Source organism: Elephantulus edwardii, unplaced genomic scaffold (assembly GCF_000299155.1).
Source record: "Elephantulus edwardii isolate Elephantulus edwardi_28Jun2011 unplaced genomic scaffold, EleEdw1.0 scaffold00211, whole genome shotgun sequence".
Classification (NCBI taxonomy): Eukaryota; Metazoa; Chordata; class Mammalia; order Macroscelidea; family Macroscelididae; genus Elephantulus; species Elephantulus edwardii.
Window position 1 is genome coordinate 3,324,212 of NW_006399961.1, and position 16,878 is coordinate 3,341,089.

Below are 16,878 nucleotides of genomic sequence, written 5' to 3' on the forward strand. Positions count from 1 at the left end.
AGAAGATCAGGAATGCAGCCTTCAGTATGGATTGCATGTCAATGTCAAGAAAACAAAGATTCTTACCATTGGACCAACTGGCAACATCATGATAGATGGAGAGGAGATTGAAACTGTTGAGAACTTCATCTTGCTTAGATCCACAATTAACACTCTTGGTACCAGCAGTCAGGAAATAAGGAGACACATTGCACTGGGAAAATCTGCAGTTAAAGACCTCTCTAAATTACTGAGGAGTAATGATGTCAGTTTGAGGACTAAGGTGCATCTGATTCAGACCATAATCTTTCTGATTACTTGTTTTGCATCTGAGAGCTGAACAATGAATAAGGATGACAGAAAAATAATTGATGCCTCTGAGCTGTACTGTTGGAGAAGAGCAATGAATATTCCATGGACAGCCAGAGAACAAACAGGTATGTCTTGGAGAGGGTGCAGATGGAGTGCTCTTTGGAGACAAGAATGATGGGGCTTTACCTCACATACTTTGGGCATGTTGCCTGGAGGGGCTATTCCCTGGAGAGGACATGATGCTGGAAAGGTGGAGGGTCGGCGAAGGAAGGGAAGACCCTTAACTCGGTGGCTTGACACAGTGACTGCTGCAATAGGCTCCTGTGTGTCAGGAAGGGAGAGGACGGCGCAGGGTAGACGAGGGTCAGATATTTTGTTCATAGGATCATTATGAGTCGTTCTTGATGCAAAGGCACCTGAAAACAACAATAACATCCTACATCCCAGTCCTCAAAATCACATCCTTGCCCCTTAGCAATTGAAAGAGACCATTTTCAATAAAAGTGAGTAATGCTTAATTTTTGGACTACTGTTTCCATGGTCATATACTGTGGATCCAAATAAAATGAAATCACAGAGAGCAGTCCTGGTGACAGGGTGGATTACTTGGATTGCTAACCGAAAGGTTAGTGGTTGAAACCCATCAGCTGCTCCGCAGGGGAAACATGGGACAGTGTGACTCCATTAAAATATACAGGTTCAGGAAACTTAGAGAGGGTTGCAGGGAGCAGGAACTGATTTGAGGGCAATGTTGTTCTCGGGTGCCATCAACTGGAGAACAACTCATAGTGACTTTATGAACAGACCTGGACTCTGCTCTATCCTGTACCATCCTCATCATCTCTGACACACTTGAGCCCATGGCTGCGTTCACACGGCTGTGTCAATCCATCTTGTTGGGGGTCTTCCTCTCTTTGGCTGACCCTCCACCTTTTCAAGGAACAGCCTCGTCTAGCAACATACCCAAAGCATGAGAGATGAAACTGCCCCATCCTTGCCTCCACTCAGCACTCCGGCTGCACCTTCTCCAAGACTTATCTCTTCTTTTGTCAGATGGAAGTCCGTGCTGGACAAGTCTGACCCTTACAGACTTAGGAAACAGAAACCTCACAAATAAGTTAACTGAAGAGAATACACTGCATCTGAGTACAGATGAATATGACATGGATGAAACGCTTAGCGTCAATCACTTCTCCCACAGATCACATGTCTGCTCTAGAACTCAGTGTTCCTAAAACAGGGACATCTGCCCTATACGTGGATTGGGCAGAACTATTTCTTCTCACTGGAATGCCCTTCCATCTCATCTCATTTCTGCCCAAAGCCCAGAGACAACAGATTAATTAGCTGGAGCTCTTTATAGATTGTAGGCAAATGACCTTAATGCCAGGCCTGACGCTCCTTCCTTTCTGTGGCTTGCCTATCTCTTATCACTCTATCACATTCTTTTACTGTTACTTGACAATGTGTCTCCTTTCCTAGACAGAGCACTCTGTAGGTGAGAGCTATTCCTTTTCTTCGTACATCATACACGCTTAGTGAACTCAAAAGAAAATTCAGTGGGGGAAAAAAGTCCAAGGTAAGCATGAAACGAAAGACAGTGGAAGATGTGGAGGGAAGAGGAGTTGGAGAAGGCAGTTAAGGATGGCCTGAGTCTTATCTGTTAACTTTCAACACAGAGAAATGGTTCAGGTATTACTTATACAAATGAAAATTAATTTCTTTGAAAAGTAGAGAATGATAGGTATGCAACTAATTTACATAGGAAGTAATCCATTAACGACTCTACGTAGAAGGTACTAACTTTTACTCAATTTCAATATACTTTTGAAAAAACTGGTTTTAAAGAAAAGAGTTTTCTGATTACATTAAAACCAAGTCAATGGTGTGGAGTCAGAAGCAACTCATAGCTGACCCTCAAGTGGTTTTTCAGATACTGTAAATTGCACAAGAGGAGACGGTCCATCTTTTTACCACAGGACAGTTGATGAGTTCAAACCTTTGGGTTGGCAATGCAACTCCTTATCCTCCAGGCTGCCAGAGCTCCCTTTATAGAAGGCTGAACACAAAACACAATTGTAATCCAATTGGCAAACAATTAACACATCAACTGAAAACCAAAGAAGGCAGACTACAGGCACCTTGACCGGAAGAGGAGAGCCATGGCTAACCCTTCTGTCTTTATGAGCGCTTCTTAAGTCCTGGGGATGGCAGTATAATTAACTTACTTTTACTCCTCTGCAGACAGGTAATTATGAGTCATCTGTGCACGCCTGATGTTCATGGACCCAGGGCTGCTTTTATCAGAGATTTGCCCCAAATCCTTTCCTGCAAGCTTACTTGAAGAATGAAGCCCTTGGGAATATATTATGCTGACCAGTGGTTCTGTCTCCTCTGTGAACAAGTCAGCTTTCTGGCCAAGAATAAAATGACAGAAGCACTTGTCCAGTTAGGTGCAGCCAAGTGGAGTCCCTGCCTAAGGCGTGTTTGGCTTCCACAGTTGAAGAAGAGCGACTGGAGTGAGTCAATCGTGGCAGCTAAGGCAACACTATCGGAATGAGGTTTTAAAAATGCTCTCGATCTGCAAAGAACATAAAAGTTGGACTGGGGAAGAGCTTGGTGAACAAAAGCTGCATTACTGGATTTGAAGAGGCTGCAGGGGGTGGAGCAGCCCCTGGCTCCCTCATTCCCTCTCCCTTCTGACACTACAGCACTTCCCTTATCTAAAGCAAGGGCACAGAGGGCACACTGCCTGGCCAACAAGCAGCAGAGTGGGTGCCAATCACAGCAGTGAAGAACACGAGCTCTGGAGTCAGACAGGCTGGGTGGGAACCTCTGCTCCACCGCCAGGCAGCTATGTGGTCCTGAGCAAGAGTCACTTAATCTCTCGACTCTTACATCCCTCTCCTGAAAAGTGGGATTTATCCCGTTTACAAGTGTTTCTCAGAGATCACCTACAGACACAGGACGGCACAGAGGTGCACACGAGTGGGCACAGGGCAGTACATGACAGGGCCTGCTGGATACCCTCCCTTAGCTCTCAGGAACAGAATCTCCATGTTACAAACTTGGACATGGTTGCACATATAAAGTTTACGCAGGTAAAGACTGAGTCACAGGCGGCACTAGTATGAGGTGTTTGGTACTGTTGTCACCTGTCACCTCTCAGCAGTGGCCCATGAGGCTATAAACCAGAAGAACTCTCTCTTTCAAGGTAGGGGTTAGGCCTTGAGCTATGCAAGTAGCCCAGGCAGCCTAGGTCCCCAGTGTTTCAAGTCCTCTGGGATGCAGATAAATTTGAGAGCCCCACAGGAAAAAGAAAGTCTATTTGCATTCTCAAGGAAGTCAATGCTGTACTTTGAAAATTTATAGATTAGTCTCAGGGTGTTAGTATGTAGGTAGCTCCCCACTCGTGATGTATTCAAGTCACAAGGAACTGGACTTAAGACGGTGTGTTAATTGGATTCTACAGCTTATTATTGGTAATACGTTCTATGTCCAGCATTGCACACATGTTATCAATCTCAGATGTGATGTATCAACCCTTAAAAACAGACTAGATTCATAAAGATACTGATAATAAAAGTAAATAACAATGCAAAATAGCTTTCCAGCCTGGTCCCAGTGCTATGGCCCCTGCAAATAAGGGTGGTGAGAAGAAGAAAGGCCATTCTGCCATCAACGAAGTAGTGACCAGAGAGGACACCATCAACATTCACAAGTGTATCCATGGAGTGGGATTTAAGAAGCGTGCCCCTCGGGCACTCAAGGAGATCTGGAAATTTGCCATGAAGGAGATGGGAACGCCAGATGTTCACATTGACACCAGGCTTAACAAAGCTGTCTGGAGCAAAGGACTAGGAATGTCCCATACCACATCCGTGTACAGTTGTCCAGAAAATATAATGAGGATGAAGATTCCCCAAAAAAGTTGTACATACTAGTTACCTATGCACCTGTCACCACTTTCAAAAGAGTGGATAAAAACGAATAGCTGATTATAAAATAGTTATAAAACTGTCAAAAAACCAAACAAAAAAGCAATGCAAAATGAAAATAAGTAAATAAATGAGGCATTCAACTTATGTCAGAACTGACTTAAACAGAGTCTTGAGAACTTCTCATCACAGAGTATTTGACTCTGATGCTTGCTGCCTCTTCCGAGTCTTAGTCCTCAGCTTCTGGAGGACACCCTTGCTTTGTCACCTTCTCATGGTCACAGGACCCTTTATCTGGGGCTTTATCTGGGAGAAGCACCTCCTTTCTGCTCTCAGACCAGGTGTTACAGGTTAGACTGACTCCTTCCTGGCTCCAAAAATTATGTTCCTGTCCCACTGGCTGGCTACCCAGACTGACTGAAGAATGAAGCATATTCTAAAGTCAGGCCCATGGAGCAAACGGGATTCAATTCTGGGGTTGCTATTTGAGCTAATATTTGAACCAACAGGGAAGCAATTCTTGTTTTGTGCTTAACTAGACTGTGGGCTGAGGAACGCGGATGGGGTAGACCGCAGGGAGTTGCACCATGGACCCTCAAGGCTGCACCTCTCTGGCAATTTGGTTTGAATTGATCAGTCACTCTTCAACAGAAACACGAGCAATCTCCTTCCATGCAATGTGCAGCCTGTGCAAGCAGCTGGAGGGGCAGCTATGTCTCGGTTCCAACATGACAGCTATGAGTTGTTTGAGAGAGCAGGCGATGAGGCAAGCTGCATCAGAGAGTTGGACAATGACTAGGGAGAATAGAAGGAGAATTGATGCCTTTGAGTTGTGGTGCTGGAGAAGAGTATTGAGAATACCATGGACTGCTAGGAAAACAAACAGATTTGTCCTGGAAAGGGTTAAACCGGGTGGCTCCTTGGAGGCAAGGATTCTGAGGCTCCGTCTAACAAACTTTGGACATGGAGAGACCGGTCCTTGGAGAGGGACATCATGCTTGGGAGGTTGGAGGGACAGTGCAGGAGGGGAAGGCCCTCTATGAGGTGGATTGATTCAGTGACGGGGCTAATCGGGATGGGAGTGTCAGAGACAGTGCGATTGGCACAGAACAGAGCAGAGTTTAGGGCTGTTGTACACAGGGTCGCTATGAGTCGCAAGCAACTCGACGGCACACAACAACAACAATACAAGAGAAAACCTTTCTGTGAAAGAAGCCAACCCCAGAGGTGAGGGGGCGCGCGGACAGGCGGACAGGAGGGAGGAAACACAGGAACGCGCAGTGCAGCCCCTGAGTAAGCTGCCCCAGTCAGCCCCCTAGTCTCTTCAGTTAAGTGAGAAAATGCATTCTCTTTTTGCTTAAGCTAGTTGAGAAGTTTAAACTCTTTGTGACATAGAACAGAAAAGGTCCAAACTGATATATTTTCTCAATTCACCAACAATGTTTGACAGTGAGTCTCTTCCCTAGCACATAGGTCAGAAAAGAGTCCAGGCATTGCGCCTCCCAATTCTCTGTGTTTTTAAGCCTGACCAGAAAAGGGCCTCTGATCCTGCATGCTTGGTCATAGGAGGATGGATGTTGACTCTCTATGAATTTACTGCCAGCTGGCTGGAATTATTTTGTCAGTATTTTGTTGATCCAGGATTTTAGCATTATAGGCAGCATTATGATAATGCCTTCCTAGTACCTATTAGCTGGATGCTAACGTGGTGTTGTTGCTATGTATTGTTGAGTTAGAACTGACTCACAGCAGACCCTCCAATGGGCTTTCCGAGGCAGTAGGTCACACAGAAGACTGCCTATCTTTCACCGTTGGGGCAGCTGGTGGATTTGAACAGTATGCTTTGGGGTTGGCAGGGCAATTCCTCACCATTAAGACACCAGAACATCCTCCAACTCTATCACATATACACAAAGAAGCAGAGTCCCATACCTATAATATCTCTAATACTTTCTTCTATTTTTCAATATTTACCTTCCAACAGGAGCAGATTATATGCTTAAAACTACACCTAGATGGACTAAATAATTTAACATGAATCAAATTATAAAACGAAAGCAAATTAGAATTGAAATATAAATCAATAAGAACATAAAGACTCACCAATCAAGGACCAGATTGGATTGTCTTCTTCTTCGATACTTGAAAATTGACCTATAAGACTGGCTTGCACCTCAGCATTTAAAGGGGACAAGTCTCTCTCTTTCAGAGTCTTGTTAACTTCAACACAGGTCTGAATACCAATAGAGTTCAGGGCTTCCTTCAGGTTAAATGTCCTGCAAAAGAGAAGACAAAATAAAAAATGCATTAGTTTTTCTTCTTTGAACTTTTTTGTTTCAAATGTCTATCAATCTTCTCCTACACAGGTAATAATGACTTCTATCTCATCTCACATACTTTGGTTGTGTTAACCCAAAGCACCAATCCTGGGAAAGAGACAGTGAAAGAGAGGAAGACCCTCAGATGAGGTGGATTGTCACAGCGACTATAACAACGGGCTTGAGCATATCAGAGACTGTGAGCTGGCTCAGGATAGAGCAAGGTTTTGATGCACTGTTCATTCGATTGCTATGAGTCATAGTTGAATCAACAGCACTTAAAAACAACTAGAATGGGCTAGAAAAAAAAGGTAATTCCTCCCAAAAACCACTCCTTGTACACAGCAGATTTTTAAATGCTAAAATACTCAACTATGTACATACTGTTTAGCTATAAAAACATAAGCAGAAAAATGTGATCCCTGAAATATAAGTCTACAATCTTAGTTATATATAGGGCTGACAGGAAGGAAAAGAAACCATCTATTTGCTTTTCAAAATAAATCTCTTGGTCTGACTCTGTGTCAGAATAAATTTTTTTACAAGGTATGCTTAAGATGACACAACCCTGCTTGCTGAAACTGAAGAGGACCTGAAGCGCCTGCTGCAGAGTGTCAAGGACTGCAGCCTACAATATGGATTGAGGCTCAATGTCAAGAAGACAAAGATTCTCACCACTGGACCAATTGGCAGCATCAGGATGGATGGTGAAGAGAGTGAGATTGTACACAGCTTTAGTTTGCTTGGCTCCACACTCAACACTCTTGGCATCAGCAGCCAGGAAATTAAAAGGCGCATTGCCATGGGAAAGTCTGCTGTTAGGGACCTCTCCAAAGTACTGAAGAGCAATGGCGTCTCTCTGGAGACTAAAGTGCGTTTGATACAGGCCATGGTCTTTGCTATCACTTGTTATGTATCAGAGAGTTGGACAATGACCAAGGAGGATAGAAGGAGAATTGATGCCTTTGAGCTGTGGTGCTGGAGAAGAGTATTGAGAATACCATGGACTGCTAGGAAAACAAATAGATTCGTCCTGGAAAGGGTTAAACCTGGTGACTCCTTCGAGGCAAGGATTCTGAGGCTCCGTCTAACATACTTTGGACATGTTGTGAGGAAAGACCGGTCCTTGGAGAAGGACATCATGCTTGGTAAGGTGGAGGGACAGCGCAGGAGAGGAAGGCCCTCTATGAGGTGGACTGATTCAGTGACTGGGCTAATCGGGATGGGAGTGTCAGAGACAGTGTGATTGGCACAGGACAGAGCAGAGTTTAGGGCTGTTGTACATAGGGTCGCTATGAGTCGCAAGCGACTCGACGGCACACAACAACAACAATGCTTAAGAGCTAAGGCAGAGTCAAGTCACTTATCCACGCTTGAGCACTGAGTCTACTGGTTGTAGATGGCACTGAGTGGGCCCTGGCTCACAGCAACCCTTTGGACACAGAATAAAGCACGGCCTAATCCTGTGCCACACTCACAATTGCTGCAGTGTACTGTGCAGGCACTCTGTCAGTCTTTCTCATTAAGGGTTTTTGTTTATTTGCTGACCATCTATTTTACTGCATAATATCAATAAATATAAGAGGGGAAGGTACTCAGAAGTCAGTATTGTTGTTACAAAGTGCTATCACGTCAACTACACCTCACAGCGATTCTCTGTGCAGTCAGATTGAAACTGGGCCTGATCCTGCATCATCCTGTCGGTCTCTGCTGTGCCCACTGGTGGAGTCATGTTGGCTTTCCATCTTATTGAGGGTCTTCCTCTCCTCCTCTGGCTTTTCACCCTTCCTGATGTCTATTTTTAGGGACTGGTCCCTCCTGACAATAGGCTTGAAGTATGTGAGACCAAGTCTCACCACCCTTCCCTCTGAGGAGCCCCCTGGATACTTTTCTAGGACAGGATTGTTATTTTGGCAGTCTATGGTATAGTCAATATATGGTATATGTTAGTATACTAAGCTGAGTCACTTGAGCTCTTTACTGATATGGAGTTTGTTTTCAATATGGCTTTTCTACTATGGCTTGCTATGTGGATGTTGAGCTCTTTACTGATATGGAGTTTGTTTTCAATATGGCTTTTCTAGTATGGATTGCTATGTGGCTGGGCAGGACTAAGCTAATGGAGCATGTTAGTCTATCCATGAAGGGACTGGCTATCTGCTGTCCTACAAGGGGACTGGTCAGTTTCAACAATCTACAAGAGGACTGACTGGCTAGTCTCATCAATACATTGAACAGCTCCATCTGCAGAGAGAAATCTTCCCCAGTCAGAGAAGAGGAGGCAGGAAAATGTAGGACATGCTTCAGGACGGCAGCAGCAGCCATGGCTGAAGTGGAGAACTGAAGTGGAGCACGAAGTGAGGTGGGACTTGGAGGGTCAGGAAGAAGCAGGACTGAGAACTTGGGGACACTCAGAGTCACGTGGCTCGAGGCTGAGGTGACTGTGTACATTTTGGGTGCTGTCTTGACTGTCTGTTATTAATCTATTATTCTGGATTAACTGGTTATTAATCTGGTTATAACCCTTTTAACTCCCCCAGTCCAGTTCTCTGTGGTCTTTGAGCTATCACATCAGATTTTGGATCCAGCAAAGCAGTAAGTTTGGTGTTGAGTTATGTTTAGTCAGATCCAAGAAGGCACTCGACAGTCCACCGCGTGCAGCAGTAGGCCCAGAATCATCATATTAGATGGACATAGCATGTTGCCAACAATCCTCATGGTAATAATCCTGATAGAGAATTGGGGTGGGTAATTGAAAAAGTCATTCTCTACACCAGAGGCGGATAAAGGTATGGAAGGCTGGCTCTCATGCCTTCAACACGGTGTGTTCACACTCAGTAAGAGTTGCTCTGAGGAGTTCACCACTGGGGAAGTTCCTACGTTTCTCAGGGACACCTGGAAGAGAAGTAGAAGATGCTGTGCTGCTGTACGCTTCTTCCCCATATCACCTGAAACGATTTTCTTCTTGCCAGATGTTACAGTTCCAGACCCAGGGATTCAGGTACAGGTACCAGGAGCAGGGGTGATCCTAAGCAGACAACTAACAATACCCTTACATTTGTATACAAGAATTCCCAAGGGTCTGGTGGGATGGATAGTCCCTTCAACTCAAACTGCAAAAATAGGGTTAATGGTGAATATTACAATATTGCACAGTGGCTGAGACAGCCCAGTGGTGTTGTACCTATGTGATCTCTATATAACAAGAATGGGAATGGGGCGGGGGGTGGGGGGGGAGACTGGTGTTGAGATGAGTAAAACAGCCATGGAAGCGTGGGGTCATGTCTGACCGCAGGGAAATTGTTCTTGTGTTATTGAATGCTGGGGGATTGTTTTCGTGTTATTAACACTGTGGACAGAGATGCGCTGCCCAAACCCCGTGGAATTGATAGAGAGTTAGATATGGCTTTAGAGCAAGATGTGGTGGTACTTGCTTTTTTTTTACAACTGATCATGACCAAAGATAGTCATTCTCATAATTATTTCTAAGTAACTGAATTTAGAATCCAGAAATAATTAAAAATGATTGCTGTTATTGCTATGTGCCATCAAGTCAGAATTGACTCATAGCTGACACTCCATTGAGTTTTCAGAGACTGTAAATCACACATGAGAAGAATGCCTACCTTTCTCTATTTGAGCAATTGGTGGATTTGAACCAGTGTTTTGGGGTTTGCAGTGCAAAAACCAGTGTTTGCAGTGCAGCTCCTTGCCACTGATCATCAGAGCTCCTTAAAAAGTAATCAGGGGCGAGTTACTTACTAGGCAAGAAAAAAAGGCAATTTAGTATTTGTTGAGTCCACACCATGATGGGGGAAAATTACATAGCATAGCTTAGTATCTCTGGTGCCCCAGAGGTAAGGAAATGCACCAAGAGGAATGTGGTTCAAATCCATCAGCTGCTCGCTGGGAGATACACAAGCATCTCCTCATCTTTGGAAGGTCAGCAGTGGGTCAGTTCTGACTCAACAATACACAACAACAACAATCAAAAAAAGGTTTTTGAGATAACTCTGAACAGAATAAGAACTAATGGATCAAAGAGGGCCCCAATGATAGGAAGCTGCGTAACAGAGTGAATAAAAACAAGCCGTGCCATCACACAGACTTGGGTTCAAATCCTGGCTATAGATAGACTATTTTACATGTTATTTGACTATTAACCTCTCTATTGAATATAACCTCTTTATCAGGCTATTAGGCACATAGCAAATTTTAAGAAAAAGAAAGGGGAAAAAACCCTATTTTATCACTATTCTCAACAACAATAGTAGATTCTTGGTGTTCTTCCTTTAGTGGAATCTGTTAGAAGCCCACACTGAAGCTTCTTTTTTGGGGGAGGGTCCAACAATTTAAAGGTAGGTTACTCGGTGGCAAAATTTTTTATCTCCTGACTTTTTGTTCATGCCAAAATACTACCCTAGTTCCCTTCTCTTTGGAATCACTGATTAAAGTCGGATAATGGAAAATGAATTGAGCAAAAAGAAAACTTCTACTAAACATGTGTATCAATCATCTCTGCAGGATTAAAAAAAATGTCACCACTTCTAAATACTTTCTAGCACTCTGGCTCTGCCAGGTCAGTAAAGACATTCTTTCACAGGAGAGGCATGACTGAGTAGGAACAAGTGAACACAGAGAGCTTTCTTTGATGTGGCGAGTTAAATGGGGAGGTAGGTGGAATTTTTGGTTTTGTTTGGCTTGGTTTTGAAGGCAGCACTGTCAGAGAAGAGCTCTTGCCTACCTCCATCAGGAGTCTGAAATACTATCCTCACCCTGGCACTTGCTACGGAAAAGACCTCTCCCTTCCTATGAAAGGACAACTAAGCCTTCAGGGATATTAAAAGAAATTCTAGAAAAAGAAGGTGTAAGATACACTAATGCACAGTCCTCGATATCATACCAAGGTTACTCATGTTCTCTGACACATATGAAGAGCTTCACTGAAAGAGAGGATTGCAGACACAGACATTCGGGACTTACTTTTTGTGCATGCCTTCAAGAAGAACAGCGGAGATCCTTTTTAATCTGTCTGCAAGCTCAGGTAGACCTTCTGTGACAGCACCCACCATGTTACTGGTAATCAGAGACACGCAGGCAATCATTTTCAATTGATTCAGCTTCTCTGTCAATTCCTGAAGACGTGCTCCATCTGTCATGAGTGTCTGGCATAGTTATTTGAAATATGAAAATGGAAAAGGAAGCTCAATACCATGAAAACATAAGATAAGGAACTAGAGGCAAACTCTCATTTTTATCCGATTTTAATAAAGTTATTAAAACTCAGCCAGCTAGAGCACATAACTTAACGATTAACAATTAAAATACTAGAAAACTTGAGTGAAGGGGGAGGGTCACTCACCTCTGGTAATTCCTTTTTCTGGTAATCCCACTGTAATAGTTTCAAGTAACTGTTATTTAGCACCAGTGTAGGGCTCAGGCTTGGCTTGGAGCCACCTTCGCCTCCAGGAGGTAAATCAGCCTCAGAAAGAGAAAGTAGTTCTTCATTTACAGATTCTTTTATCCATTCTGTCGTTTGATCAAGAGCACCTAAAGGGGAAATGGTCACACATCTGTCCTGAGTGCTCCTTTCATTTGGACATTCTACAAGACAGATGCTATGTTAGGAGCTGACGACACATGAATGTGGCACTGTTAAACCAAAGGCAAGTGGTTCGAATCTTGTGTGATTTACAAACTCCAAAAAACCACTGGAGGGTCAGCTATGAGTCAATTCTAACTGGATGGTACCAAATTATTTTGAAGTGTAACGTCCCCAAGAAGCTTATGATCCAGTTAGGGAGACAGTCCTGGAAACTAACAAACATTTGCTATATCACAAAGCAAGTGAAATACTAAAGTCTATTCTAGAAAGATTATAAAGTTTGGAGGCAAGATTTCTTTTTGAGTGCATCTTTCTTAGGGCAACCTCACACACACATTTTTACTTTAGTCTAAGTTCTATCACTTCTGACTAGCAACAAATTGCTTTAATATACCACAATTCTTACAAAATTATGTATTTGAAAGACTTTATAAGGTGGCAATTGCCAAGAAATGAAGACTGAACACAGGTGCAGACTTTTTTTTTTTTTTTTTTTTGCAGTTTTTTATAACGAGGTAAAGAAAGAGAGAGGAAAGTAAAGAATAGTCACATTGAGATTCCTTGCCAGGCCAGCACTTGAATGGTGGTGATTTACGAGGAGCTGTTTGCCGTTAAAACACCACCACCCCTAGAATTTCACAATTCTCATTTCTCTCTGGTTGGCAAATGTTCTTAGTTTGCTAGCTCTGTTTATAAAGATGTAAAAGGCTTGCAGTCTTTTATTTAAAAGACATCCAACAGAGAGAGGGAGAGAAGAAATCATCATGGATATAATTACAATGTGGCAGTAATAAGCATTTATACTGCAGGCTTAATCATTTACAGCTGACACATTTAAAAGCCCATTTAGTTATCTTGCACAAAAGCAACTGTGGTTCTCAATCCTGGCTGAGTTTAGAGTCACCTGGGGAGTACTAAATAGAAAAAAGAAATTATTCTGGGCACTGCTCCTAGAGATCCTGATTTAATCAGACAGAGGCGGGGCTCATGGATCTATGTTTAACCACTCTGGGTGATTCAAACATGTAGTCAGAACTGAGCACTGCTGGCAAGGTAGGAAGAGTAGCAAGAGCCTACAGCAAATGAAGACGCATCAGCTTTGCTAAAGAAAAAGCCGTGGTGACTTCGCCCTCATAAACTAACACATCAACTCTGCTGTGTGTCTCTGGAGGCAAATTCAACCCCACAAGATACTTGTAACCCTGTTTTTCACATGGACAGTAATGAGATCCTCTTCATTTGTCCATTTATTTTTACCATAATTATTAACCACCTACTAGGTGTCGGGTATGTATGTACCAAGTGCTAGGGATTCACAGTCGAATAACCAGGGCCCTGAACCACTTCCTTCTGGTTGAGTCACTGCAGTGGAGTAAAATGAGAATAAGTCTGAATTTGTAGAAGGCAGGTGAACTGGGATTATAAGGGGACTGGAAAAAATTATGGGTTGACACCCTACTGAAAACTGACCTCATTCTTGGGAAAAAGAGCAGTGCACATGCAATATGTGTTGGATGCTGAGAAGAGACTGCTTGCTCATGTTTCTCCAGCAGAGCTGCTGGGGGACTAGAACCGCTGACCTTTTAATTAATTGGCCTAATGCACGATGCAAACAGGGAGACTTTCTGTACCATCCAGAGATTCCTAATATAGACCAAGTGCCCCAATTTTCCACTGGTATAATGTGGCTACCTTATCTGGGATATTTGCTATTTTAGTCTCCTACTACCTTGTCTCACTGTGGTATTAGTTTTAAAAAGGATTTCTCCCATATTCTGTTTGTTTTATGAGAATCAAGCATCCCCACCTCCCTGACAAGGGTCTGGTCTGACTGAGTCATGGGACCATCAGACTCTCAATGGTCGTCAGAGCATCGAAGGATGTTCTCTGTTTAAAATGCAAATGAACCATCCTGGCCATGGAGCCTCTGGGCTTTCTCTGGGTTTTTACTAAGGACACCTCACATTGTCCTGCTTTCTCACCTTCCTGATGATCATATTTCAGTGTTTTGGTCAGTCTTCTTCCACGTAACCCAGCTTGCTCACTGGGTTGTTGGCCACCACATAGCCCAGCTGACGGACAGGGCTTTGGCTTTGGGGAAATGTGGCTTCCAGTAGTGGTGTCACAACTTAATGAGCTGTGTGACTCTAACTTTGGACAGGTCAATGCTGAGCATTTTTAAAACATTCCATAAATATTTCCTGAATGCCTTACGTGTGAGGCACCCTCACAGTGTAGTTTGGTTCATCTTTGAAAAATATAGTTAATATAAAACCACTTTTGTAGAATAAGTATGAGGATCCAAGGCTGGGGGGAGGGGTGAGGATGGGGGGTGGGGGAGGGTGTTAATCATAGGGCTGCACAATTTGATGAGTGGGTGGTGTGAAGGAAATGGGAAGGACTTTTGTGAAAAACAGTGTATTCAAACTTTGTAAATAAATCAGACTAATGTAAAAAAAATTTAAAAATAATTTAAAAAGCCCCAATTTAAAAAAAAATATATTTAAGTCTGTGGGATTATGGAAATAATCACATGAACTGAAGTTCATGAAAATAATTTTCCTAGAGAATAAGATACAACTATCTAGAGAAATGAAGAAGGATCCTTGGCAAAGAAACAAATCCTTTTTTGACTGGGTATCTTGGAAATTACTTCTGGTCTGGTCCTGCAGGGGTAATCTGTTCCTCTCTCCATTGCTAAGTTTGCTGTTAAAATTTAATGTGGTTACCTGGTTGATGCTTGATCGATGCAGCCCATCACTGCCTAATGCTTTCTGGGCATCCTTTACATAAGTCAACTGTATAAAATATGTCCCTGGGCAGTATAAAAATCTTTCCCCAAAGTCCTATCTGAAAACACAAGTATTTCATAAAAAATCATAAACACACAAAACCCTGTAACCACTTTGTCCTTCTCTGTGAAGTCTGTGATGCTCTTATTTTGACATGGGGTTAGAGTGGCTGCGTTTTTACTGGGTGACTCCATGGTATCATTAAGAGCTGGCATCCACTTCACTTCCTGAAGCCTCTTGATTTCTCTGGGAACATATTCAGAGCTGGGTAATCACAACAATGCAAGAGCTGGATTGATGTTATTCTTCAATCTCTGAAAATACGCAAGTCACCTTGATGGCTACAAATGGATTGCTAGTCACTCAGCTTTAGCAAGAAAGAAATCAATCATTTGAGAAGAATAAATTTGTAATTCAACCTTGTATTGAGGAATTTGATCAAGATTCCCAGCTATCTTGGTTCCAAGACTAGGACATACGTGCACACATGTATAAACACACTAGACATGCACAGAGGTGTACAACTGAAATCAGTCACTGGGTCCCAGTAAACCTTGTTCAAAGCATACTATCATTTTTTAATTTCGTTTCTATGTGAGGTTCATCTCCCTTTGTCCCTTGCACTTTGGAGCTAAAACAATGCAGCCTCTGAAACTGCAGAATTTATATTGTAGGAGGATCCTTCTTGTCATTGTTGTTAGGTGCCACTGAGTTGACTACAACTCACAGCAACCCTCTTAAGAGCAGATGTGAACAGGATGGCACAGAACAGGACAGTGTTCAGATTAGTTGTTCATAGGGTTGCGATGGGTCGTACTTGGCTCGACGGCACCCATAAACAACAATGACATAGGGTCAGGTATTCCGCTTATGATATAAGCCCTCTGACATAAACATGGAAATATTAAGTAGACATTTCAAAGAATCTAGAGATACAAATTCTGTGTGTGTGTGTGTGTGTGTACCATCAAATCAGATCTGACTGGTACAGGAGGAGATTGTCCCTCCTTTTCCCGGCAGAGCATCTGGTGGATTCGAACCATGTGCCTCTGGGATTGTAGTTGCAGCTCCTTGCCACTAGGCCACCAGAGCTCCCCTTAGAGATACAAATTCTTGAGCCATTCATACAATTACGCATTACCATCCCTCTCCTGTGCCGTCCTCATCAGCTCTAATACACTCGAGCCCATTGCTTCAGGCATTGTGACAATCCATCTTGTTGAGAGTCTTCTTTTCTTTCACTGACCCTCTACCTTTCCAAGTATTGAGGTCTTTTTGTCAAGGACTCACCCTTCCTCACAACATGTCCAATGTATGTGAGGCAAAGTTTCACCATCCTTGCATCTAAGGAGCGCCCTGCCCTGCCTGCGTTACACTCTCTCCAATCCTTAACAGTCTAATTATATATGTGAACTAAGGCCAAAATTCTTTCTCTAAAATGCATAATTATATGAATAGCTCAAGAATTTGTATCTCTAGATTCTTTGAAATGCCTACTTAATATTTCCATGTTGATGTCAGAGAGCTTGTATCATAAGCGGAATACCTGATCCTATTTCATTGTTGTTGGGTGCCGTCGAGTCAAGTACGACCCATCGCAACCCTATGAACAACTAATCTGAACACTGTCCTGTGCCATCCTCATAATCTCCGACACATTCATGCCCACTGCTGCAGTCACTGTGTCAATCCACCTGGGAGAGGGTTTGCCTCTCCTTTGCTGACCCTCTGCCTTTCCAAGGATGATGTCCATTTCCAAGTAATAGCCTCTCCTAGCAACATACTCAACGTTTGTAAGATGAAACATTATCGTCTTTGCTTCCAAGCAGGACTCTGGCTGTACACCTTCTCCAACACACATCTGTTTGTTCTTTTGGCAGTCTATGGGGTCTTCTCCAACACCGCAGCTCAAAGGCATCAATTCTTCTGTCATC

At 43.1% G+C, this 16,878-nt stretch overlaps 1 protein-coding gene across 1 annotated transcript in view; it reads right to left on the reverse strand.

Moving 5' to 3' along the window:
• Positions 1 to 16,878, reverse strand: part of TCP11L2 (t-complex 11, testis-specific-like 2) — a 41,415-nt gene that overhangs the window by 6,882 nt on the left and 17,655 nt on the right. The window contains exons 6-8 of the mRNA XM_006897543.1: positions 11,910 to 12,097; positions 11,531 to 11,712; positions 6,333 to 6,505 (exon numbers count right to left, since the gene is read on the reverse strand). Coding sequence (XP_006897605.1) covers positions 6,333 to 6,505; positions 11,531 to 11,712; positions 11,910 to 12,097 — 543 coding nt within the window. The remainder of the gene's footprint in view (positions 1 to 6,332; positions 6,506 to 11,530; positions 11,713 to 11,909; positions 12,098 to 16,878) is intronic.